The sequence below is a fragment of the Vulpes vulpes genome, chromosome 5 (genome assembly GCF_048418805.1).
Source record: "Vulpes vulpes isolate BD-2025 chromosome 5, VulVul3, whole genome shotgun sequence".
NCBI classification, from domain to species: domain Eukaryota; kingdom Metazoa; phylum Chordata; class Mammalia; order Carnivora; family Canidae; genus Vulpes; species Vulpes vulpes.
In genome coordinates this window covers 115,284,256-115,311,662 of record NC_132784.1, presented here as the reverse complement: position 1 = coordinate 115,311,662, position 27,407 = coordinate 115,284,256, and the positions used below count along the sequence as shown (strand labels likewise).

Genomic DNA, 27,407 nt, shown 5'->3' with positions numbered 1-27,407 from the left:
GTCCAGTTCTCCCCATTTGTGGTTGAGAAACTTAGTCCCAGGAAGGTGGAGTAGTTTGTCCAGGTAACACGGTGAATAAAGGAACCGTCATTAGAAGCTGGATCTGATGCCCAATCTAGTACCCTTTCTGCTAACGAGAGTGATCACTAGTAAAGGGGTTTCCTGAAGAGCCCCTACTTAGGGGATTGAGTATGAATTGATAGTTAAGAGGATAGGGGTGATATTCGGGTCGTTCAGTGATGCAGAAAAGAGGGGGTGTCCGGGTGGACAGCATATCCACTCAGGGCACACAGCTCCGTGTGATGCCCAGGGGGCTTGAGGAGGTTATACACGTACAACCTAGCCATCGGATGACTCACGGGATTTTCCAGAGGATCTCAGGTCGAGAGAATGTGTGGTTCATAACAAGTTGCTGAGAGAGCTCTTTCTTCCCTGAGGTTAGTAGAGAAACATGGGGCTCTTGGGACCCAAGTGCTGTCCGAGTAGCACAGGGCTGGAGTTTGGAAATCCCCCAAGAGGGAATTTTAAGGATTCCGTGAGGCATAGAGGAAACATTGTAGGAGGTAAATGGGTTCTTTAGAAGGTTGCAGGGTTTCGGGCTTAATCTAAGCTTACTTCCTTACCTGCAAAATAAGCCTATTAATACCCACTGCACGTAGTCGTTAGAGGGAATAAAGGAAATAACATATGTAATGTGCTTGTTAGCACAACCCATGGCACATGGTACTCAAAATGATAACATTTATATATTATATCATGGCAGCTGGCTGAGAGTCTTACCAGAATGTATCACTAGAGTGAGATTTTTTTTGTCTTATTCCCATTTCTTTCACTTACTCTAACTACCTTATGTCACTCCACAGCTGTTCAGTATGGTTTCTTATTTCAGGTTTATTATTTCCAGGGAGGGATGTATCTCTGACGGTACTTAGTACTTCTTCACCTCTGATCAACAGGCCTGGTCTTTTTGAATAAGCTTTGCCCCTTCTTAGGGAGTTATATTTCAATTGTAAATTTTATCTCATCAAGTTCAAAAATGTACTTAACTATGGCACTATTTCCTATCAGACTGACTGACTTATTTATTTATTTATTTATTTGCACTTTGGAGTATAACTGGGAAGATAGAGTTGAAAAGGGGAGTGAAGGTGCAAGATTTTGAAGCAACTTGTCCCTTTCCTCTTCCTCAAAGGGTTATTTCCTTCAGGTTTTGAGTAAAAACCAAAATGAAGTATTTCAGTGGATGTCAGCCCCGAAGGGAACTTAATTGCACCTGAAGATATAAAAGTACGTATGGATGTAGACTCAGAAGTAGTCAAATAATAGATTTTTTTCAGCGTATGGGATCAAATTTGAAATGACTAGTTATTAAGCACAGAGTATCTGCCCCAGCTTTGTAGTGTGATTATTTCAGAACCAGACCTGGGAGCTGTTTCCCTCGTATTCAAAACATTGGTACAATTTGCATCTGACTGAGTAACCTGGAGTGTTTAGTTTCCTTCTGAGGAACCTCGGTGGTCCTCGAAGATCTATTGCGTAGGGTTCTCTCTGGAACCCTTAGGGCTGGACGAAAGCTTCTCTGCACAGGTCTGTATGTAGGGTTTAAATTTAAATTGAGAAATTTCTGCATTTCTACATTTCCAAGCAAAGAGAGTTCAGAAAAGCTTAAAAATAAAAGCTCATGGTATATATAGGGTTATCTAGGTTGAATCAAGCCTGTTTAGTTATTATGCTATACTTAAGTGAATGACTATGTCTAAGCTAAAGTTCAGAGGCCTTTCGGACAGAGGAATAAATGTGAATGTTTCTTTTGAATGACCTCTAACTGCTTTTTTCAAAAAAATGATGCAATTAAATGAATACTAATTTTTGAATGATGATTTTTCTGTAGTTTAATCATTAGGTAGGACAGTTTTGTATTTGCAGACTCCAGTGTTTCACATTACACAGTATCCTGGTTCATAGACCTAGAGTTGATGAATATTGGTAACCTGCAGTAGCATTTGATTTTCAGTGAAATGTGCTGGCCGTTGTTGCCTCTAAGAAGCCAGAGGAGGGGGTCCTTCCGTAGCTGCCTGCAGGCTCTCCCGTGGGCTCTTCCTTCCCCTGCTCTCCTATTGCCTCCATTAGGTAGTGCTGCATGCCTTAAAATCACCTATTCCTCTACTTTTTAATAAGACTTTATTTATTTATTCATGAGAAACACAGGCAGAGGGAGAAGCAGGCTCCCTGCAGGAAGCCCCATGTGGGACTCAATCCTGGGATGCCAGGGTCAGGCCCTGGAGCTGAAGGGAGACACTCAGCTGCTGAGCCACCCAGGCATCCCCCATTCTTCTACTTTTGTACTGGGAATGGGAATCTCCCATTTCCCTCATAACTGATGGCTGATCCATAATTATTTGGTTATGTTAATTCAGATGAAGGTGTGGATGACTGATGGATTTACTCCTAAGGTACATTATTTGAATTGTATATGTGTTTCATTTTTTAAAGATTTTATTTATTTGACAGAGAGAGCACAAGCAGGGAGGAGGGGCAGAAGGAGAGGGAGAAGCAGACTCCCCGCTGAGCAGGGAGCCCTATGCAGGGCTCCATCCCAGGACCCCAGGATCATGACCTGAGTCCAAGGCAGACACTTAATGATTGAGCCCCCCAGGCACCCCTGTATGTGTATTTTAAAGTGGAATTCATAAAACCGAACAAAAACCCGTCAGTCCAAAGAGGTAGTAAGTGGTTTAATCTATAGAGATTGCTTATTTACCTTGTCTCTTCAGACCTCCTTACTGAGGACCTCCAGTTTCAAGGAGAATGTATTTCTTCCCTGGAGGAAAAAGGATAATGGGGAGAGACGAACCTTTTTGAACTTGAGACACCTGCATAGCTGCTTCCTGACTTTGGTCAAGTCCTTCCTCTGTAATCTCACATACTTTCTGGGTTTTTGTTTAAATGCTCTTGTTATGAGATAGGACTCCCTTCTTAGTGCAGGTCCTGTCTTCCACCTTGCTGGGAGCTAGGTCTCCTCATCCATGCTAGTCCCTTACAGGTTCTCCTGTGAAGCTTATGGTTTTCACTTTGTCTTTTTAGACCGGTAATAATAAGTTTTGCTGACAGGGTGAATTTTTTTTTTTCCACCAAGGAGTAGAAGTCAGCACTAAAAGTGTTCCTCTTGATGAAAATGTCTCTAATAATACTAGCTTCTACTAATTGATCCTGTACTATATGGTAGGTGTAGGCATTTAATATACATTGTATTTAGTCCTTACAGCAGCCTTATTTAAGGTACATATTCATATTTCCCTCTTATAGGGGAGGAAACCAAATTTCGAAGAGATTAAGTAACTTGTCTACTTTTGTAACGCTCCTAAATAGTGGAGCTAATTGTAAAGCCTGTCTGCTTTTGATTGTATGCTCCGTGTCTCAAAAGCACCTTTAGATTCAGTGCCTACCCTTACGTACTTTCTGGAGAGTATGAGCAGCTTGTTGATTGTAGAATTCTCTTTAATATCCACGTACTCACAGTAGCGTTTGTGAGCTGTTCCACTTTAAACTTTTGTGAAATGCAATCAGTGTATTAGGGATAAATGTTTCTTTCAGGGGCGTCACCACAATGAATGTAGCATGTAGCCCGAAGTAGCAAATGCTTGCAAACTATTTGCTGCTTGGATAAAAACAGTGACAACAAGAGAGGTGGTAGTTAGCGAGAGGGCTGTGCACAGAAGAACGGATTCCCTTGGCGAGAAGCAGGACCTTTCTGGCATTGCCGTGAGCTGCGGGGCGGGCCTGGGCCCAGGCTGTGATGAACGGGCCCAGGGTTTTCTGCTTTACAACCGCAAGTTGTTGCCGCTGAAAAGGGTAGTGAGTCATGATGAATGCATTTCCATTTGCTGCAAAGAAAATGTTTAATTCTTTTTAAATCGAGATAAAAAGACCGGTTTGAAATGCAGAGTAAATTAGTGGCTCCCGAGTGAGTGGTTGTGAGATTCCTGCCCCAGGAATGGGCTTGGTGCCGCTGCCGGTGGTGGCTGCCGAGGCTGCTAGTTCCCGGTTCCGGCCCAGCTGGTTTCTGCCTGGTGCTGTAAGAATGCAGGCTTGCTTACCGATCTTCCCCTTAACCCCGGTTGTAGGATTTGGATAGAGCTGTTACCTTCCCTGAGACGACTTGGGTTTTCTCAGGCTGTCAGGGTTGAGTGCAAACCAAGCTTTCAGAGTTCTCTGCCCATGGAACATGGAACTCAGCTGTTGGGATTCGGCCCCTGTCGCTGTCACCCTCCCCCAGCTGCTAATAAGGCTGTGAGGAGGCATGTATGGGATTGCTGTGGTCGCAGAACAGTTGGTGGTTCTTGATTCTTTTTGACCTTATTATGGTTTTTTATGGTTCCCTCTCAAGATCACTGCAGCAGTATATTGTAGAAAAATTTCATTAGCCCCTTAATACTGTGACCTAATTATTAGTAATCAGATCTCTGGGCTCAAGTGAGCAGATTAGTAGTCTTTGTTATGCCTTAATAATTTTTAATGATTTAATTCGTGGCTGTTTGGTATTGGATCTGGTTATTGTGTTTGCTGAATGCTGTCTGATGGGTATTAGGATTGCCTACTATCTGGGAATAACTAAAATATAAATTCTTTAATTACTGCATAAGGTGCTTCTCAACACTTCCGGTTGTGTGGTATTGTAAAATAATATTGGAAACAGGATAATAATTCTGTGACTAGCTCACAGTTATCAGATATTTACTATGTGCCAATTCTTGTGGTAAGGGCTTTTATATCTGTTATATCTAATTTAATCCTTACTGTAGTCCTATTAAAGGCTACTAGACCAGCCTCCCAGATACAGAGACCGAAGTCTGTGGAAGCTAAGGGGCTTGCCTGTGTGCCACAGTCGTCGGGGCTGGGACTTGACCCTGGGCCTGAGCTGAGGGCCGCAGCCCTGAACCCCTCTGCCGGACGGCAAGCTCTGGGGCCTTCTGTTTTCTCCATCATGCAGCTCTGCTTCTGCTTTCTACTCCTAGGAGGCCACCACGTCATTTCCTATCATTCTGTGTACGCATACAGGATTTTCCATTTCTAGTCAAATAAAACTTTCATCTGTAGTCTTAGTGGTTGCCAGTTGGTTTCTTGCAGAACAGTTTCAGCTCTTAGCGTTTTTATTAAAGGTAAGAGAACTGTGTCACCTTGCTGACTATTTGGTGATTGCTTTACAGTTGGGGGTAGCCAAACCTTTGCACTGGTAGAAGCAAAAGGTAAAGCTTTCATAATTTATTTTGGGTTATAGTGTAATTTGGGAGGCAGATTTGTCATTGTAATTTATCTTAGTCGTAGAAATTAATTTCTGCTTGCTAAAATGTACAGATGGGAAAGTTCTGGAAGCATCCTGTGTAGAAGAGAAAAAAATCCACTCAGAATTTAAAACTGGCCATGGACAGTTTAAAGTGGGGATGAGGGGAGGGCATTGGTAATCCATGGGTGGGTCGTTGAACTGAGGGTTTTTCACATTATTTTGTCTTTAGAGTCAACCCTTACAACACTATTATTGGGAAATAGTTGACTTACTAAGCTTTCATTGAACACTCTGATTTCTGGAGCACAGTTTCTAGATTCACAAGATAGACCGTATACAACAAGATGTTACTTCACTGTATTAAGGGATTAGATGCTCATTCTGAATTTTGACAAATTTTAATTAACTGAAATGGGTTAACATCTTTGAGGTGAAAAATTTTTTTAAAGATTTTATTTATTTGAGAGAGTGTGAGCTGGAGGGAGAGGGGCAGAGGGAGAAGCAGACTCCCCACCCAGCAGGGACCCTGAGACCATGACCTGAGTAGAATTCAAGTCAGGTACTCAACCACCTGAGCCACTTGGGCACCCAAGATCAGCCTCTTTCTGATACAAACTATTTTTATTAGTGTTATAGTTCTGGGACTTGATCTTTTAACCCCAGAAATAAGTGTTCAGGTTTACCCATATGCATTTATCTCGTTTTTGTTTTTTCTGTCTGACCATCCTTCCATGCTGTGTGCTCCGGCCCTGCCCCCCAGCGTTGCCTCCTGTCACCCCGTCTCCCCACTTAGGTTCTAGCCAGCAGGACTGTGCAAATGCCCGAAGAATGTGCTGCTTCCAGAAGTAGCTGCCCTTTAGATTCATGCTTTCCTTTCTACCTTCGCACATTTCTCTTGCTTTATAGCTAGCTCTGCCATACATTTAAAAAATAACTTTAAAATATATAATACAGCTTTGTCAGGGGGGTCTCTGGCCATCGGGTTTACACTGCCGTAGAAGTCCACGTTATCACTCTGCTTGATTGAAGTGTTTTGCGTTGAACCTGGGGGTGGGGGGGAGGACTCCCATACCCGTTCTTACTAACTGGTGAAACTCTTTCATTGAGAGTCCTAAAAAAAAAAAAGTCCTAAAAAATAACTTGCTGGAGCCTGCCAGTGCCCTGGAAGTAACTTGTTTGAAAGGGAATGATGGGGTTCAGAACATGGTACCCCAGATATGGCACCTTGACATGTCAAATATTGTAAACCAAAGGAATTTGAGAACTGGTATGTGCAGGAAGGACTTTCTGACCTTCCCCTGAAGCAGTTCCTGCACCCAAGAGGTGCCCTCCCTAAACCCAGAGGGAAGGAGCATCCTTATCTCTGAGGATGGACGGATGCCAGGAGGAATTGGAATGAATAATCCTTGCTGAGTTTCCCCATTTTACTACCCTTGGCTCATGCCCTTCTTTATCTCATCACATATTTCCATGACTCTATGGCTCATCATATCTAGTTTAAAAACACTTAGGTTTAACCTTTTCTTTGATCTTAATTTCCTTATGAAGGCTCCTCTGTCACATAAAATTTATGTTAAATAAATCTGTATGCTTTTCTGTTGTTATCTGTTTTCTGTTACAGAGACCCAGCCAAAAATTTAGAAGGGGAGAGAAGCTGTATTCCTCCCCTACGGTGTCTGGTGGTGACCATGAGGGCATGGCTGGGACACCCCGCTCACCCCAGAGTCTGCGGATGGGATCTTGGGAAAACTGACAGAAGTCCATGAAAGGTAAGCCTTCTTGCCACAGTCAGCTCTCCCAGATCTCTGTCCGTAGTGCCCAGTCTACACTAAAGAGAGGAAGGTGACATTTATTGTTGTCCCTTCTTTTCCAGATTCATATTAGCAGGAGGAAAAACCTTTGTAAACATCACATCTTGCAAATTTGGTTTTGGGTAACCATTGCTTATTGATCATTTCCCTCCCTGTCTCACTGAGTGTCCCGAGAGCTCGGCCTGGCTTTCTCCCTGCTGGGGCCCTGCGGGTGATTGGACTTGTGTGTGCAGTCGGTCAGCTACAGGTTGGGGTCTCCAGGAATGTGGCATCTTCTTTATGGCTACTGTCCTACCCACTGTTGCCACCTCTCAGGGGTTTGTCTAAGTCCTTCTTTTGGCTGTCTTTACTAGTGGCTCGGGATCTTGACAGGCTTGTATCTTCTGCAGCCTCTTTGGGGAAGCCTGGTTGTGTCCATGTTTGAGCCATAGAAGGCTCATTGGTTTTAGGTCATAAAAGGCCCATCAGTTTAGTGTCACTAGAAATAGGTATACCTTTGGTTAAAAAAGGAGGAGGGAGTTCAGTACTGCCAGGAGTATTTACTGTTTGTCCTATCTGAAACCTGATTAAGATATTTTAAAGGATTTTTTTTTTTTTTTTTAAGAGAGAGCACAAGCAGGGAGACGGAGAGAGAGAATCATAAGCAGGCTCCATGCTCAGTGCAGAGCTTGATCTCATGACCTGAGATCATGAACTGAGCCAAAATCAAGAATTGGACACTTAACCAACTACACCACCCAGTTGTCCCTGGGAAAAGTTTTTAAATATTTTCAAGGCAGCAACTTACTCCCATTGTCCACTTTCTATAGTGAAGTTGTGGTCATCAGGATTGGAAAATTAAAATCATTTGTATTACCAAAGATGGAGAGGCGATGACATGACTGGTGTATCTTATAGTCTAGATGACTCCAATTTAGTTTGAGAAGATTATTATCCTTGTCAAGGATACAAATATAACCGTAAAATTAAAGAATAAGTGACCCTTTCAAAATTTGAAATTTTCTTTTGTTCATTGAAACTGCTTCCGACAACTGATATGTGCCTTTTAAATCACTGCCCACAATTTAACAGAACATGGTTTCTGTGCTCTCAGAAATCTGTGAAAGAGCATAATATTAATTTAGTCTAAAAACAAATATTGAAACCCACAAGACTGGGATTTGGAATGCTCATGTGATGTATATCCACGGAACTTACTGCCAATGAAACACAAATAGTTACGCGTTAAGCCTAGATAACAGATTAATACCCGTCATTAACTGAATCCCTCTTGTGCACCTGGCACTGTACTAGGTGCTTTACACATAGGCTTTTTCATCTCAACAACTCTACAAGAATTTTTTACAGCTCATTAAAAAAAAAAGTGAACATTCACAAGAAGCGAGAACCTTCCCCAATATCGCATGAGTCATGTGTGATCCAGCCAGAAAGAGAGTCAGTTTATTTTCCGAAAAACTAACTGGAAGGATATATGTAGCTTACTAAACAGAATCAGATGGGCATTATCTTAAAATATCAAGTCTTAAGTACCATCTCTGGGTATACGAATGCTCCCAATGCAGGGTAGCATTGGGAGAGCATGCAGCGTGCGCGGTGTGTCAGGTGTGCAGGTAAGCTTGGTGAACACTCCTGGGCTCTGACCGAATGTCTCCGCAGGGAGGCCTGTGCTCCCCGCCCGGGATAGATTATCTTTCTTGGACCCAGACCAGACTCCTGAATTGTTCATTCAGCTGCCAAGCCTGGATTCCTCTCTGTCCAGCTTTTACCCAGACACCCTTCCTTCCCATATTGATGTCCTCTGGATCCCCAGCTGTTACTTCATTCCTTTTCCTTGGAGGCAGACGGAGAACTGAAAGAGAACCATGTTGTTAACCACCCGCCTCTTGACTAGTGGGGATTAGCCACAGAGAGTTAGCTTACCCATCCAGCTATAGAATAGGGCACTCTGCTTTCTTTACACTCTTTTATTTCTAAAATGGAGAAGAATTAACCAAACTTCTGAGGAAAAGGGTCAAATAGAATATGGTGAAAAGTTCTTAGAAATAAACAAACTGAGATAAGCACGTACAGTAGACATGGTTCTGCCCTTGGGGCTTCCGGCTTCCAGATGTGTGCTGTCGCTGGCCTTACGGGTGCTCGTGGCTCCTGCTGCCACCTGCCACCTGCATAGCTCGTTAGGATTTTGTAACCTGCTTCCTCAGCATCTTCTTTAGGCCTCACTGCAGCCTCCAGCAACAGGGATAATGGTCCCTCCCTTTACTAAAGAGAAAGCCAATGAAGAGGGCCTACTTCTTGCTCGGGGCTGCCTGGAGTCAAGCCAGGTCTTCTGGCTCCAGTTCTATTACCAGAAGAGTCTCTGAGGACACATGAGTCTGTTTTGTGTCAAGAGCTCGCTTCATAGCAGCTGAGACAAATGCGTCGTAACTCGTCATCCTGCCGTGCTGTCCTCATGGTCGTACGAGGAGGGTGGCACCTGCAGAGCCATGGACGCCGAAGAACCTGAGCGGGCCGAGCCTTTCCTGCTGACCCTCGGGCCAGGCCCCAGCTCCCGCGCTGCCGAGTCCTGCCCACTGTCCGGCGGTGCCAGAGACGAAGGTGGTTCCACTAGTCCTGGAGGCTGGCAGTGAGGTACCCGAATGTTCAGTAGGTCGACCGAGGTTGGAGCCCGTGGAGTGCCCTTGAACAGAAAAGTAGGCAGCCTGGAAGGACAGACTTACTCTTCAGGAAGATAGGGCCCTGTGAGGCTGCAGGTGTGCCCGCTCCCCGCTGGGCTCCCGCCTCCATCTGTACCAGCGTGTGGAAGCTCTGATTCCGCTGTGCTTTCCAGCTCCGCATTCGAATGAAGAAAACACCAGCAGTGACAAGACAAACCTCCATCCACCTTGTCTTCCTGAAAATGGCACCCTCTCTACTGATAAGGGCGGAATTGCGGAACTGGCCCACCCTGCCTCCCGCTCCTTCCCCCAGCCGCGTCAGGGGGACAAGATTGCTCTGGTTAATTCTGGCTTTGCATTTAACTTATTTAAATGTAAACCTGAAAATTTTAACCCAGCTTAACGTATATTCATTTTCATGGTAGATTTAACTTAAAATTCATTCAAGTGTCCAAAAGAAATAACCATTAGCTAAAAACAACCTTTTGTTTAAAAAATTCTCAACTGAGAAACTGGTAAGTGAAACACTAAAATTTTTGTTAGTGATGATCAAATAGGTTTTTTTATGTTTAATGATCTGTAATCAAAACTGAAAGTTCTTATTAAGACCTTAAACATTAGAAAATTTGATAACAACTTGGTGATTTGACAGATTTATCATCACAGATCAATTGGAGAGGTTGCGCAGGGTCACTAAAGCATCAGGCAGCCAATCAGGACTTAGAGCTGTGCTCCAACCTGCTCTGTTCTTCTGCGTAGTTGGTGCCTGGTGCACGGTACTTATTCACTTGGTCAACAAAAGAATCAGTGATCAATCATCTGAATGTTTCCCAAGGTGTAGTGTCCCTCAGGATGGTACTCACTGTCCTGCAGGTCCTAGCCTCAGTCTCCTATACCCTGATGTGGGTCCAATGCACTACAACAATACTGGTCCCTGAAACACATCCTGCGATTACCCCCTTCATTCAGCCTCCCTGTATGTCCTGTACATCTACACTTCTCCAAAGCCCACCCTCAGTTTCCCTGCAGCTCAGGTCATTATGTCCATAAATTTTTCTCCAGTCCCATTGTCCTGTGATAATCTCCTCTGAATCACTACAACACTTATGCGCAGCAAGTACAGGATGTGAGGTTGTTGAAGATTGGGGTAAAGAATTTATTATGGCTATTTATAAATTCTAGCCAGCATCACACATAGGTCTGTATACATCATGGATATTTAGCATATATTAAATAAATTTAGGAATGCCTTTTTTGTCCAAAAGTAAACTTATTGTCCCCAAAATACTATCCACATATTTTACACATCATTGCCTGATTACTGAGTAATAGAATGGAGTAGTAGCTCTTATCAGGTAATAATGCTGCCATTCAGTGTTAACCCAGTTTTTAAGAAAATTGTCTGAGAAGCATTTCACATTAGCACAATTAAAGGCCAGAATATTAAAGGTTCTACACAACTAGTATGTACACACATCCTGCGTAAGAAAAAAGGACCCACAAACCGTTTTTAGAGGAAACGTGTTGAGAACCTTACAGATACGTGAATCCAAAAGATCCATCTGTTCCGTGTTCCACCATAACAGCCTTTGCAGGTTCTTCACAAACATAGAAACCATTCTTTAGAGATTAGGCTCCTTCCCCATTAAAAGAAAATAAAAGGACAAGGAGCAGAGGTTATCTCAAGACGCTAACTTGTCATCTGTAAAAGACAGCCGCAAAATGCCATACACAGTGTTCGATTTTTTAAAATGTCACGGCCGGTTCCTTAGCACAGAGCTGACTCTGCTGGTGGCAGGGGCCATTGGGGGGGTAGACAGCTAAACAAGTACTGTACAAATGTGTGCATTGAAACTCTAAAGAATGTGAAGGGGAAGGGGACGGAGGGAGGGGAAAAGTTTCCAATATACATACACAGATGGCACAGTCTTTTCATGGCAATGACCTGAGCCCCCCAAATAAAAAGGAAAATCTACTCGCAAAGGGTCCTTTGAAAGAGTTGATGGATTTCATGGTCCGGTTACATGGTTTGTAGGACTCGAAGATATTCAAGTCTGTGGTAAACACCAAACTGCATGACCCCCTGGAGGAAAAAGCACAGAGAAAGCTGTTGTAGTTCACACTGGCAGTGCAAAGATGGGACTTAAGTCGTTAACCTCACCACTTAAAGGCAAGCGACCGTTTTCCTTCAAATGCTCATCTTTTCTCTTAGCACAAACTGAAAACCCCTGCCAACTACGTTAAATTAACACCGCCTGCTACAGAATAAATTTGATAAAGCATTAACCTTAACCCATTAAAAAATATGAGTTAAGCGTCTTTCCTATTAAAATTGTATTTTAACAATGTAGGTAATCACATTGTAAGATTATATGAAAAAACGAGTCTAGTAAACACTGCTCTAAAATTATTTTCTGCTTTTAGATGCCCTCTTAATACTTATTGGTAAATAAGGAGAAGAGATGAAAAATAGAACAGACGTCGTTTTTGATAATGCATTTTTTCTCTTAAAAACATGAATTAAAACAGATTCGAGGAAAATTTATCTAATTTCTTTTAATAATAATAAAAAAGCTGTTCTTGAGCCTAAAATCTGAAGACAGCTGATGAAGTACAGTTATCTCTTTGAAGATTACTGAGGCCCTTAAAGAAGGTAAATGCTCAGAACTTTGCAAAATTCTGATACAAATAAGTTTTGACATGTTCATGTTAACTTTAGGCTTAATATTATAAGTATTCTTAAGAGTATTGCTCCTACGTAAGCTTTACACATGGCAATTGATGCTCAGCATAAGTAATTCTTGGCTTCTGTTTATCTCAGAATAAGATGCAAGATAAAACAATACTTAATGCCTTATTAAGAGATCTGTTTCAGACTTTTTCTTCCTCTAGAGGACAGTCAATATAAGCCTGCATAAAGGGGAGTATTCAAAAGTTTTCTTTGGAAGTCATCTGGTGAAGACTTCTCATGGGGAGAAAAAAGCCGGCTTCACTTCTACCTTCCTAAGTTCTCTATAACAAAAGAAATTAATGAAAGAGGGACACCTGGGTGCTCAGTGGTCGAGCGTCTGCCTTTAGCCTAAGGCGTGATCCTGGAGTCCCGGGATCAAGTTCTGCATCGGGCTCCTGCATGAGCCTGCTTCTCCCTCTGCGTGTGTCTCTGCCTTCCTCTCTCTCTCTCTCTCTCTCTCTCTCTGTATCTCTCATGAATAAAAAAATAAATAAATCTTTAAGAAAATAAATTAATGAAAGAATGCATACAAATTTATTTAATACAAATTTTATGTGATACAGGAGGTTTCAGAAGGAAATGAAGACCAAAGAAATGGTTAAAACTTGATTTTTATCCTAGGTTTGATCAAAATTAGAAAATGAAAAATATGATGGGACAAAAACAAGTATGAGCTGAGAGTAGTAAACAGAAGAAAACAGGGTCTTCTCAGTGTCCCTCTGTCTTTGGAAAGGAGTATGCTTCTTCTCTCTGGATCCAGGGAGGGCACCTCTCGTTTGAGCATCTTATGCTCTATCAGGGGAAGTCCAGATAGTCATTTCTGCACGTGCCATTTCTTAAATTCCTTCAGTTTGTAATATTCAGCATACCAAGGTGCCATATTCTGGGGTAGCATGTCCTGAACCCTGTCATTCCCCCATGAGAAACTTTCCCAAGAAGTCTCCTAGTCCAGACCTCGAGTTGGTAGACTGTCCCATAACCCATGGAACCAGTCTCAGTCCTGGAAGAGGTCAGTCCTGTCAAACAGTTGTGTCTCGTTTCAGGAAGTGGTAGTATTATCAGTGGAGTAGATGCCTACCTGTGTTAGGTCTTTCCATGGTATGAGCAATCAGGCACTTAAGAAAGGATATTTTTCTAGAGACAAAACAACAACAAAAAAGATTCAGGCAGCCCCTGTGGCGCAGCGGTTTAGTGCCTCCTGCAGCCCAGGGCGTGATCCTGGAGACCCTGGATCGAGTCCCACGTCAGGCTCTCTGTATGATGCCTGCTTCTCCCTCTGTGTCTCTGCCTCTCTCTCTCTCTCTCTCTCTCTCTGTCTCTATTAATTAATAAATAAATAATCTTTTTTAAAAAAGAGATTAATGGTTAGAACAAACTCTAAACTCGGTTTTTGAGTCCAGAAGGCAGGCAGTCAAGATTTCTAGATAATTGGGCTCAAAGCATCTTTTAGATGGTGGAGTGAGGGCAGGCAGTGCCGATCTGACAGATTTTCCTGATTTGCAGTTTGAATGTCTGTGGCGTCATCACGTGTTCCAGTGAACTTTCTGAGTGGCCTACACAGCTGCAGGCAGGAAGGTTGCTTGCATGATCTGCTGGAGTGATTTCTCAGAAGTTTAAATCAAGCCCACTATCCTCAGTTTCAAGAAGAGAACAGTTTGGGTTCTGTGATTCTGAAGCGAAATTTAGGGAGAATTTAGAAGTGTTTAGAAATTTAGTGGGAGAAAAATTAGAAATGTTAGTTTAGAGAATTATAGCCAGATTTTGGAGAAAGCCAGAAGAATTCAGGATCCAGTCCTATTTATAGGTAGATAACAAAACCTGCAACTTAATGAACAAGAGTAGAAATTAAGACCCCCAAGGTAGACTACAGTTAGCTGTAGTCTCTCTACAGTCACTCCCATTTCTATCAAAGATAAAGTATTCTGTTTGCCAAGTAAGCCTAATCTCATTAATTTTGGCCTGATTATTTACACAGGTGCAGCAAGAAAAGTGATTGATGATATAGAATCAAATTTTTAAGCTTGCTTTGCTAGAACTTTCAATGAGTCTCAAATTAGATTTAAAAGCTTCTCATGACTAGGAAGCCAGGCCAAGAACTTGCCCCTGGATTTTGCCTTATTGCCTATAGATTTGGCTGAATTCCTGTCTTCCTGAGATTCCCACAATATTTCATGGTTCCTGAGCACCCTAGGAAGTGACATTCCGTACTCACCTGTAAGATTGGGAAACCTATAAGCCAGTTACTAGGCCAATTTTTTCTCTCAAGAGTTTTATTAGCACTAGCTCCCTGAAGACATCTTTGTTCCTTATCTCTGCCTGGTCATATCTAATTGTATACATCATTCTCAGATATGACAGTTGAGTCAAAGCCTTGGAATATAACCAATGCTTTTGATTAGTTCCTGTTACAAGGAAAACCGATTTTTATTGGACTTAGGCAAATAACTATATTGTGATGAAAACAAAAATATTAAGAGGTTCTGAACACTGGAAGGACCAGGGAAGGAAGAAAACAAATTGTTTCATCTCTGTCCACAAAACCATACTTTACCAAATTGTTGTAAATTACAGACCATTTAAGAGGAAACCCAAATAATAAAAAATGAGCAATGTTTCAAGCAAAAAGTTAAGTTACAACCTTCCTCATCAGTTCCTTCAATCTCATGTAATTAATTCTTGTTCTAGTTGATCTTTGATTAGCAGTCTTATGACCCCATCAGCTTCATTAGTTTGGAAAATTAGTCCACTGGCACGGTCTCAAAGGGATGGCATCATTGGGCATTCTTGCCTGTACCTGATTGTAAACATGTTCAGAGAAGGATCAGGAGTAAAAACAAGTCTTTTGTCTGTGAATGACAAAAGACTGTAAAATGGCCATGGTTAAAAATCTGATAAGAGGTTATTCTAATGTAACTGACAAGGAACTTTATTTCAGTGAGATATGATACTTTAACATAACCAGAATTATGACTGATAACATGCTAAACACATCATGAACATCAAAAATACAAATTTCTGTGAACTTCATGCAGTTCTGAAGTACTTATATTAAATAGCATATATCCGTACGAATATAACCAAAAGAAAGTTTATCATCACTTCTTGGACATTTCCCATGCAGTTTAATATATCAAATAAACCTAATTAGTTTTTTTTAAATAGTTTATTCATGAGAGAGACACACACACACACACACAGAGGCAGAGACACAGGCAGAGGGAGAAGCAGGCTCCATGCAAGGAGCCCGACGTGGGACTCGATTCTGGGTCTCCAGGATCACGCCCTGGGCTGAAGGCAGGTGCTAAACCGCTGAGCCACCCAGGGATCCCCAAAACTAATTAGTTTTAACATCTCTTTCAAAGTGAGAGACAAATCCTTTGAGATTTTTCCAGGGACCCTCTAAAATATCAAAGTTAGTTTAGGTAGAAAAGACTATCTAGAATTTGATTTTGGAAATCTTGTCAAAAATGTCAAAAGATTTGAATGCTTGATTAAATAGTACCATAGATCATTATAATACTTCATTACTTAACCAGAGTGACAAAAAAGTGCTTAAAGGCAAATATAGAAGGTAACATAGTTGTGAACAAACCCTTAGCTCTCTTAATATGAGAAGATTTGGTTTTCCTAAATAATCAAAGACCTGATGAAGACAGCATGAAGCCCAGAAAATCATTCTGATGACATGCAGAACTTTGGTTCCCCAGGAAAATTACTTAAAAGATTTTTTTAAAAATTACTTTTTCAGTTTCTTAATGTAAGCAGACAGTAATCCAAGGAAATTTGTCATTCTAGTTTTATATCAGTATACTTCTGATATTAAGGTTCATCTTTTTTGGGGCACCTGGGTGGCTCAGAGGTTGAGCATCTGCCTTTGGCTCAGGTTGTGATCCCGGGGTCATGGGATCTGGTCCCACATCAGGCTCCCCACAGGGAGCCTGCGTCTTCCTCTGCCTTTGTCTCTGCCTCTGTGTCTCTCATGAATAAATAAAATCTTAAAAGAAAAAAAATTTATCAGACAGAGAATGCATGGGTGCAGAGGGCAAGGGAGATGGAGAATCTCAAGCTGACTCTCTGCTGAGCATGGGGCTCGGTGTGGGGCTCAGTCTCACCACCCTGAGATCATGACCAGAGCCAAAATCAACAGTCCTATGCTTAACTGGCTGAGCCACCCAGGCACCCTCATCTTTTGTTTTTTAACTTACAAATAAATCTATTTAATCTTAACAGCTTAAACACAATAAAATTCCTTTTCCTCAGACCTTCTATAAACAAAAAATTACTCAGTTGGGGCTCCTAGGTGGCTCAGTTGGTTAAGCGTCCAACTTAACTGCCACATACTGTCTGTAGCACGACTATGAGCTGTCTGCCACATACTAACAATCTGTAGTTTGTTAGCAAATATATGAATATACAACTTCACAATTTCTAGAGGCATATGCTTCCTCTAAGAATAGCTTTTCAGTGTGGCAAAGCACATGTTTGCTAACAGACGTATCTTCTGTCTCTACCAAATTTAAGAATCAAAAAGTACATAAACTTATAATGAACAATTAATGTTTCAGTGCTTTAAGGTATTTGGAAATGGTCAAGATAGTCAATGACTCTCCATCATTTATTTTTCTGTTTTTTTTTAAAGATTTTATTTATTTATTCATAGAGGCACAGAGAGAGAGAGAGAGAGAGGCAGAGACACAGGCAGATGGAGAAGCAGGCTCCATGCAACAAGCCTGATGTGGGACTCGATCCCCGGTCTCCAGGACCACACCCCGGGCTGCAGGCGGTGCTAAACCGCTGCGCCACCAGGGCTGCCCGACTCTCCATCGTTTAACTTATTATAGCTAAGTTTCTAAAAAAAATTTTGGAAACTGTTTTTAAGTAGACATTATAAAACAATGGTTTTTAAAAAGCTCGTTTATAAGCTTTTATCCCACTTACATTAAATCACTTATTCTTAGTAGTTATTTATGAATTGCTCATGAAAATTTTGTGAGATATTAAATAAGACTAGCCATCATTTTAAATTATTTTTCTTCTGGACAAATCAAGCAAGTATGAAAAATACGTGATTCTCCCACTCTTTTTTTCATCCCCCCCCTCCTCCTTCATATTCTTCCTTCTTCCTTTTTTTTTTTTTACACTGTTGTCCTTGACATACACCAAGTAATGTATTTTTATTGTACATTTTGTTCTAGGTTGGGTTTATATTTCATAATCTTAAAACATTTATTAGAGATAACATAAGCTTGTGTGACTTGTAAACCTAAGTAGAAAAAAAAAAAGCCTGTATGGCACATTATATTTAAAACTGACAGCCCTAAAAATATACCTGTATCTTATCAACAATTGTAAAGCTAGCTTTATTTACCAAAGCTTATCCCAGATCATGTGAACTTAAAAAAATAAAAGTTTGGGTTAGTTTCTATATTTCTGTGAATTTTAGAAATAATTTATATAAGTGCTCATTTATCTCTAAGTCAATTTTAAAAGCCCTCCTTTAAGAGATTTTATAAATTAACCTGGTAATAACTTCCAGAGATAGAATAATATCACATATCCATAATCTACACGTATATACAGACAACACAAAGATTTCATAGCTTTTATTCCAAAATTTTGCTGATGTTTTAGTAAAACATAGTAAAACTCACTAGTTTTTATCCATTTTATATCTTTATCTGAATTGTGTTTCTGACAAATAGGATAAATTGAGGGTTGCCTACTCAGCATGAGGACTAATGACTTTTACTAATATTTTTGGAAAAGGCTCTTAAGAGTTTCATTTGCCTTGACGTGTAGTCTCATGGAGGCTGTGAAGTAGGTTTTAGGCAGGTGACTGAGGAGATAGTGCTGTCTCAGTGTCTCCAGTGCTCATCTGGGGAGAGAAAATGTTACATCAATTTCTGATTAACCTTTTTCCTTTCAGTCTGACACTGCTTTTGAAGACCGTGAGGTCACTGAGAGCAGGAGGCCTGAAGTTCAAGTATCCCTTGAACTCAGTCCCTTGAGATTGAGGCCCGTGTTGAGCTTCTTTCTGGGCGTGGAGCCTGCTTAAGATTCTCTCTTTCTCCTCCTCCCCTCCAAAAAAACAACATAAATAAAAATAATAACTGTTCCCCAATTTTGTTATATTTTTTTAAAAGATTTTTATTCATGGCAGAGAGAGAGAGAGAGAGAGAGAGGCAGAGACACAGGCAGAGGGAGAAGCAGGCTCCATGCCGGGAGCCCGATGCAGGACTTGATCCCAGGACCCCGGGATGATGTCCTGAGCCGAAGGCAGACACTCAACCACTGAGCCACCCAGGTGTCCCCATACTTAAAAACCATATTTCATTTTCTGCAAATGTACCAAAGTGGTAATGTATGACCAGACTTTAGGATTGATCTCCTTGGGACTAGAGCTTTGTTATCACCTGGAAGAAAAAATTACTTAAACAATTTAACATGTGGGAATGACTATAATTATGACAGGACAAACCTTGCTCTCACTAGAAGATAGGATAGGGTAGTGGAAAAAAAACCCACTAGAATGGAAATTGTAGGATCTGTACTTGCCCCATTTTTTCCCACTAACTGGCTGTAGGAACTTAAGCTCCGAGTTAGTATTATCTGTAAAATGATGGACTTAGAAGTAAATATTGAGGGTCCCTTCCAGATCTGTCTACATAGACTGTGTACAGATGTTTATTATGGAAATCGGTTCTGCAGATGGAGATCGAGAAGTCCCACATTCGGCCGCCTGTGAACATGTGAACCAGGACAGTTGATGGTGTAATGCAGTCTAAGTCTGAGGGCCTGAGAACCAGGGAGGATAGTGAAGGTGTAAGTCCTGACTTGAGTCCAGGAGTGCTAGTGCCTGAGGGCAGGAGAAGATGTATGTCTTGGGTTAGACGGGGCAAATTCACTCTTCCTCTACAGCTTTTGTTCTTTCCAGGTTCTCAAAGGATCCGATGATGCCCACACACATTGGGGAACACAATCTTTTTTACTCAGTTCACCGATTCAAATACTAATCTCTTCCAGAAATACCTTCATAGACACACCCAGAAATAAGGCTTTACCAGCTGTCTGGCATCCCTTGCTCCAGTGAACTTGACACATAAAATTAACCATCTCAAGCCAACTTGGCACATGTATGCATCTTCTTAAAGATATTTGCAGAGTTTTGTGCTTCATGTACATGTTTACTTAGTATATGTCCTTGTACACTCATTTGTAACAAATACGACCAATGCAGACCTTATTGCTGTAACTGGTCACATGGTCGTAGCTGGTATTTATAACTCCCTTCACCTGCTGCCCATTCTGTATTCCCTGTGTCTTCCGCTGGCACCTCACCTGGTCGTGGTCCTTTACCTGATGGAGTGACACAAGCCTTCGTTCCTGAAGGATCTGCAGCGTTAGTAGTCCTGCCGGGATGGCATTGTAGTTTACATTGACCTTAATTCTGGCAACACTAAGAGATAATAGCCTAGGGGATCTCCTGATCCCCAGACATACTGGTACACCCATTATGGACTTGCTGCCCAGTTCCCCCTATGTAGTGGGGATCCTGGATCTTCTTATCCACTTGATTGTTAGAATCCTCCTCTGCTGGAGTTAACTCTGCTGAGTACTCACATGGGACACAGATATGTTTTGCCCATTCAGAGAGGTCTGTTCCATATTCATCTTTCCCAGCTTTCTTGGTTACCAATTTTCTGATTATCGTTCTCCCATTTCCGTGACCATCCAGCCAAACCATCGGCGGCAGCCCATGAATTGTAACGTTCAACCACGTCTGGCACAGGACACACCTCGGTGCACTGCACACAGTTCTGTCTGCTGAGGGGATTTCCCTTCCCCGCTTTCCTTGAGGAATGCTCCGGCGAGGAGGAGGCGTGCTGGAGCTGCGCACTCTCTGGCGGTGCCTGCTTAGCAGCAAGACGCACCTGTAAACCAGACCTGAGTCTTCGTCAGTGAATCACGGGGAACCCCCATGAAGCTGTAGGTGCAGGCTGGGAGAGAGAAGGCAGGGTAGCCGCAGTGGGGGCCGTGGGCGTTTGGGCCACTTCGTGTGTCTTTCTTGTGTTTTCAAGGCCTGCTTGGGCCTGATCCCTGTGCCACTTACATTTGACGGTGGAGAATGGCTGCACACGCCCAGCGTATGGCTTGGTGGGTCATTATACTCCCTTCTTGATGGGCAGCACTCCCTCCCTTCCAAATTACTCAGGGTAATTTGAGGCCAAGCGTTTAATTGGTACTAAGGCCTAGGAGCAGGCCAGGAGTGTGTCTTAAAAGGAGAGTGAGGATGGTGGCAGGTCCTTGCTCCCAAATCCTGAAGGCCTGTGGCGACTCACCGATGGGGGCTGCCAGGTGCTCCAAACACATTCTTGCCTGCCGCTGCCTCCGCAGACTCCATGGGATCCTCTGGATCACGGGACCCAAAGGGCAGGGCCCCAGTCAAACTAACAGCTTTTCAGGTCACTTGGTAGATGGGCTGAAGTCACATGCCCACATGAGGAGTGGGTTCCCTCCAAAATCCAAATCGAGGCAGGAAGGCTGGAGTAGTTCTTACTCTTCCTTCAGTGGAACCCGGTCAGCACAGTGCCATCAATGTATGGACCCGTGGAAGGTGCGGGAAGGAAAGCCGATTCGGGTGTCCAGGAAGTCAGCTATGCTTACAGCTAAAGAGGTGATGTACTTCCGAGGCCGGACAGTGAGGGTACCCGGTTCTGGCAGGGCCTGTGGACTGGGCGGGGGAAGGTATTTGCTGGATCGGTCACTGCCCCCCAGGCCCCAGCGGGATGCGTTGGCTCCTGCAGCGGAACCACATCCAGCACAGCAGCGATGACCAGTTCCCACCCGGTTGAGCTTAGGGCGGCCCCTCATTCTCCGGGGGCATCTGCCTTCGGCCCAGGGCCACATCCCCGGGGGGGGGGGTAGGCATTACCACCCTGCATCTTTCAGCTACTTGGCCATAGCACTAAGCTCTGCAGTCCCTGTGGGATGTGGTAGGGGATGTGCTGTTGCTTCCAATTTGCCATTATCCTAGGTTTGGGCAGTCCTGCCGCTTCCACGTGGCTTTCCCGCCGCAGGAGCCCTCGTTACATGGGTCAGGGAACCAGTGTGCGTCCTTCTGTTAGCAGCAGCTCTGCCAGCCTCTAGGTGTGCATGTTCCACTCACGCCTTCCGGCACGGGGGCCATGGCACAGGGTGGCCTTGGGGACCCCCCGGATCCGTGTGACACAGGCCTGGGCCAAAACTCCATTGATGCCCTGAGCCCGCATAGGCCCCCGCTCTGACTGGAGGGCCACGTGACGTTTGGGTTTCCTGGAGTTTGTTAGTTCAGGGCCAGTGTCCATGAGTCCTTAAAAGGTCTGATTGTTTCCTTTCCCAAATCCACAGTTAACGTTGGCAAAAGCCCGCGTAGGTGCCTTTGGGGGAAGACTGAGGAATGATTGACCGTGTTCATTTTTGCTCTGTGCCAGGGTCCTTCCTCAGGGGGATTGGGCCTCCCCTTATTCAAGGGCTCTAGATCCGGGGGCGCCTGGGGGCTCAGCTCAGCATCCGACTCAGCGTGGGTCTTGGTCTCAAGGTCAGGAGTTCACGGCCTGCACTGGGCTCCACACTGGGTACGGAGCCTACTTTTAAAAAGTGTGGCCGGGGGCCCTCTGGCTCAAGTGTAGGAGTTGATGGGGGCCATGGCTCTGTGTTAGTGGTTTGAGTTAGACTTTTGTTCTCTTGACCTAGGTTGATTCTGCTTATACAGGTCAGGTAAGACCACAGTAGACCTCATGCGGATTCCTCTTCTAGCAGCACCGTGGGTCACTAGCTCGTGCCATGGCCCTAAGTGAGTCCTACCGTTCTGCTTGCTGTTCCGGCTGCCACCCGTTTGGCTGTGGTGCACCCACCTTGCCTTTGGCTGCTCGGGATCTCGCTTGGCACCTGCCACCCCGGGACCGGCCACTCCCGTTGGTTTTAGGTTTTCCAGTTGAGTTGGTTGTAGTTCTCAGTGTAAGGTCTAGCCCACGTAGGAAGGCAGCTAATGGAGTCCTTCAAGGCTGCAGCCCTCCCCCCAACAAATTTATTTCTCAAAGTATTGGTGAAAATCCTGTCTTCTGGATTCAACCCTGCTGAGCAAGCAGGTCGTAAGTGAAAAATCTGCTCTAACGTCCCAGCCTCCCTGCGCCTTTGGCTCCCTTCTTCTGCGTTAGACCAAGGGAGCTTGGGCGGTTCCAGTTTGCTCGCAGCGCGGCCTCTGCTGACCTCCCTCCCCCCGACCAGCCAGCGGCCCCGGAGCCTGCGCTGACTCCTGAGAGGCATCATTACTGCTCAGTATCTTTGTGAGCCCATAGCAGTAAATCCAGCCTGATCCAACGTGATGTTTTTCCACTATCATCCCACAGCCCTAAATAGCCATTTCTACACATGTTCCTTGGATTTCTGCTTGTATAGATTAGAAAACCCAAGTAATTCTTTTGAAATGCAGCACCGTTCCTCATGACCCACACGCTGTCTCCCACGTTTAGGGACGTGATAGGACTCCATTGTAGTTGCCAGTCTAGAAATACAGATGGGTAGGAGAGGGGAGTCCTGACGACAGTCGGCATTGTCTTGCATGACTGCTGCCTCTGGGGGGATCATTACTGTTTCCTTAGGCAGTGAGGGGCTGAGCCCCTCAGATAGAAGTGGACAGGCCGATCCTGCTGTGGGTGGGGAGGCCACTACTTCTGGACACCCAGGAGTGTCTGGTTAGAACCAATCCAGTTGTGCCATATTTAGCAAGACATTGTAAAATTTATATGTACCCCTCTTGTCACTTAGCATGATTTACTAGAAATAATATAGGATCTAGAGATCAAATATGCAGTTGAATCCTGGCTTAATTATTACTAGCTATGGGGCCTTTGGCAGATAGCTCTGAATCTCAATTTTCCTCACTTAAAAAAGTAGGGGTGATGATGCCCACCCCATGACAAAGACGGCTAACTGTACTGCAGTGGCCATTTTTTTTCTTCTTTTGACAAACAGACTTCCCAGTCCCACCCCAGTGTCAGCTAACCCATGACCACCCACCAGTCACTGCATTTCCTAGCAAGATCACCTGGACACAGCCTTGTGACTACATTTGGGACACTGGGATTGGAAAGGAAGAGTTGCAGGCAACTTTTGGGCCCTCTTCTTAAAGAGAGTTATTTGCCCTGGATGTCCTCATTTCCTGCTTCTGTTTGGGAAATGACAAGAATGGAAGTGGCAGCCTTGGATCCAGAGGCGGACACCAAATGATGAAGACAACAGAACGGACTAGCTGCTCTAGGTTCCTTGGAACAGAGCGCTCACCGACCACAGGTCACTCACCTTTGAACTGTTACCATGAGAGAAATAAACATCTGTCGTACTTAAGCGCTTGCATTTCTGTATTTCTTTGCTACAGCTGTTACAGCTTGCTGCCTTCTACCAAACAAAACACTACCTTAAAGACTTGTGGGTTGCCTACTGAATGTCAGAAGTATTTGCAAATCATCTTATATAAAGGTCTAATATCCAAAAATATAGGGACGCCTGGGTGGCTCAGTGGTTGAGCATCTGCCTTTGGCCCAGGGCGTGATCCTGGAGACCTGGGATCGAGTCCCACATCGCGCTCCCTGCAGGGAGCCTGCTTCTCCCTCTGTGTCTCTGCCTCTTTCTGTGTCTCTCTTGAATAAATAAATAAAATCTTAAAAAAAAAATCCAAATATATAAAGAACTCCTACAACTCAATGGCAAAAAAACATGTGATTAACAAATGGGCAGAGGATCTGAACAGACATTTTTCCAAAGAAGACATACAGATGGCCAACAGGTGCCTGAAAAGCTGCTCAACATCACCAGTCATCAGGGAGATGCGATCAGAGCCACAGTGAGATCCCACCTCATGCCTGTTAGAATGGCCATCATAAAAAAGACAGAGAACAAGTCGGTGAGGATATGGAGAGAAGGGAAACTTCAATGCCCTGTTGGTGGGAATGTAATTTTTTTTTCATGCTAGAATTCTACACATACGTTTTGTTTTTCAATTAAAAAAATTTTTTTTGGGGGGGGGGGATAAATTTGTATAGCCACTGTGGAAAACTGCTGAGGTTTCTCAGAAAAATCGAAAATACAGCTACCATATAATCCAGCAATTCTACTTCTGAATATTTAAGAAAATGAAAGCAATCATTCAAAATGTTATCTATACCCCCATGTTCATGGCAGCATTATTTACAGTAGCCAAGATGTAGAAACAACCAGTGTCCGTTGATGGGTGGATCGATAAAATGTGATATCTGTGTGTATATATGTCTATATATGTCTATACACACACACACACACACACACACACACACATAAAATAATCAGCCGTAGAAATGAAATCTTACCATTTGCAATAACACTGATAGATGTTGAGGGCATTATGCTAAGTGAACTAAATCAGACATAAAAGATAAATGTCATATGATCTCACATGTGGAATCTAAAAATGAAAAAACTGCTCATGGATATAAGGAATAGATGGCAATTGCCTGAGGCCGGGGGTGCAGGTGGGCAAAATGGGTGAAGGGAGTCAAGGGGTTCAGATTTCCAGTTATAAAATAAATAAGTCACGGAGGCGTAATATACAGCATGGTGATTATAATTAATGACACTGTGTTGGATATTTGAAAGTAGTAAGAAAAGTGGGTCTTGAAAGTTCTCATAAGAAAAAGAATTTTGGAACTCTGTATGACATTGGGTGTTAACTGGACTTAATTCTTGTGGTCATTTTGCAGTACATACAAATCATTGTGTTGCACACCTGAGCACCTGAAACTCAGATGTGCAAGTATACCTCAACAGAAAATAAGTTGTGAAGACCAGATTTTATAAATTTCCTGGTTTGGCACATACCACATAGGAAGTGCTCTGTTAGTGTTATCTATTATTGTTAAATAGGTTCTTTCTCCCTGTTGTGGGTGGGGCACAATGCAAACTAGAGAGGTCATGAAAATCCTTTCTACTGTGGTGGATTTAAGAATATTAAAAACAAGAATTATTTAAGTATTTAAAATGTATGTCAAATAGGTAATAACAGCCAGTTACAAAACAAAACTTTTGTAGTGTTGTGCATAATAGTAACCAAGAATACACTTTATCTAGAATGAAACAATCAGATATGAGCAAGAGACCCTCTAAATCAGAAAAATGTACAATTTAATTGAGATAAAAGAATGTAAAAATGTATGGAGAGATAGTTCTTGTTATCTAATGTTATAAACACTTGTTTCCCACAAACGTTTACAGGTTTAATTACTATTGAAAAGTCAAACAATGAGGTCAAGCTTCTAGAGAAAGACATTGGTCAGTAGCCCCAAAGGTGGCTGGTTTGATTTCTTTCAGCGTTTTTTTCTAGTATTTATGTCTCTACTTTTCAGTATTATTTATGATGCCATTTCTTCATTTGTCACGTATCTCTTGACATTTTAATGAGGTAATTGAGGATTTACCTCTTTTAGACCTTGGTTGTCCATTCTCTCCCTCTCCCCTGCAACATTGTTCCCCGTAACAGGTACCTGGTTTTCGGTTGGTCAGTGACTTCATTATTATAATTATTATTTATAGCGGAGCCACAGAGTGATTGCGGTTATATTCACTTTTTCACATAACTTGTTTTTCTTGGAGTTTGTGGGAAATTTTCTTGTATTATCTTTTTGATGATTTCTTCTCTCCCTTTTCTTTTTACTAGAATTTCTGTAGTCCAGTATTAGATCTCCTAGATTTTGGTCTTCTAATTTTTTCTTTCTTTCTTTCTTTCTTTCTTTCTTTCTTTCTTTCTTTCTTTCTTTCTTTCTAGTGTGTGGGAGATCTCTTCTGCTTTATCTTCCGATCTTATATATGTATTTAAGTTTCTGCTCTCATTTTAAAATCCCAGGACCTTTTTCTGGAATCCAAACGTTCCTTTGGATAGTGTTTTTTGGACAGGCTTTCAAGACCTAAATAGCTACATAAAACAGGGATTTATTCTATTTACCTAACTGGGAAGTTTAGAGAAATGCCAGTCTTATGTGCTGTTTGACCGAGACTCTTGTCTTTGTCTGCAGTTCCTCCAGCTCTGCTCTGGTCTGCCTGTAGAATTCGTGTTCACGCCTGCTTCCCTCAGGGCTCTAAAATGGCTGCATCAGCTCCAGGTTGAGAGAGGCTCTTTCCCAGAAGTTACCAGAAGACCTCTCCAGGGCGGGACAGGAATTAGACCGATTTACCTAGCACCTGAGCTTTAGGTCCCGTTTCTAGAATGAGGGTGCTTCTAGTCTCCCAAAACATACGGGTTCTGTGAAGCAAGAATAATTGGTTTTCTAAGGGCATTCCGTATAAGGCCCCGCCTCGGGGTTAAGTCCTCATTTCCGCTCCTTGATAGATGTTACAATTCAAGCTTCTTGGTCATTGAAACTGGCAGATCTGCCGCAGCAACCACGGTCAGCTCCAGCGCCCGCTCCGGGCTGGTTGGGGCCTCTCCACATTTAATTTCTTACTGCACGTTTCAGAAATGTTTGTTTTGTTTATCCAGCATTTTGGAATGTTTAAGTTTGTTTTAAGTCTGGCTCTCCTGGGAACAGAAATCCGAGGCAGAGATTTGCATGTAGAAGGTTTCTTAGATAATTCTCTTGGCAACAACACCTGTGGGGAAGTGAGGTTTGCGACTCACGATCGGGCAGAGGGAGGAGCCAAGCCTGGTGCAGCTGCATCCAGTGCTTTGGGTCAGGCCCTGGGGCAGCTCTGGACCTCGGGGTTCTCAGGCGTCCAGGGCCCGGGGCCAGGTCTTTGTGGCGCAGGGTGCCAGCTCGGTCGCTGGTGCCCGTGGCCAGCCCAGCCTCAGGAGGACAAGTGGCCTGAGCTCAGCAATGCTGCTGGCCTGCTCTCAGCAGTGCTCCCCGTTGCTTCGGGGGGTG

The 27,407-nt window shown here is 43.2% G+C and overlaps 1 protein-coding gene and 1 long non-coding RNA gene across 23 annotated transcripts in view; both read left to right on the top strand.

Moving 5' to 3' along the window:
* The window catches only part of DISP1 (dispatched RND transporter family member 1), a 160,103-nt gene that overhangs the window by 16,141 nt on the left and 116,555 nt on the right, over window positions 1-27,407 (top strand). For 21 of the 22 annotated variants that reach the window (XM_072759740.1, XM_072759746.1, XM_072759735.1 and 18 more), the window contains one exon: window positions 6,906-7,053. The exons of the other annotated variant lie outside the window; for it this stretch is intronic. Coding sequence is in view for 1 of the 21 variants with exons in the window: in XM_072759735.1 (XP_072615836.1) it covers window positions 7,047-7,053 (7 nt within the window). In the remaining 20 variants the exon portion in view is untranslated. The remainder of the gene's footprint in view (window positions 1-6,905; window positions 7,054-27,407) is intronic. 22 annotated transcript variants of the gene reach the window in all.
* On the top strand, window positions 11,926-12,991 carry LOC140599094 (uncharacterized). The gene is made up of 2 exons (XR_012001823.1): window positions 11,926-12,402; window positions 12,642-12,991. It is a non-coding gene; the product is annotated as an uncharacterized lncRNA (long non-coding RNA).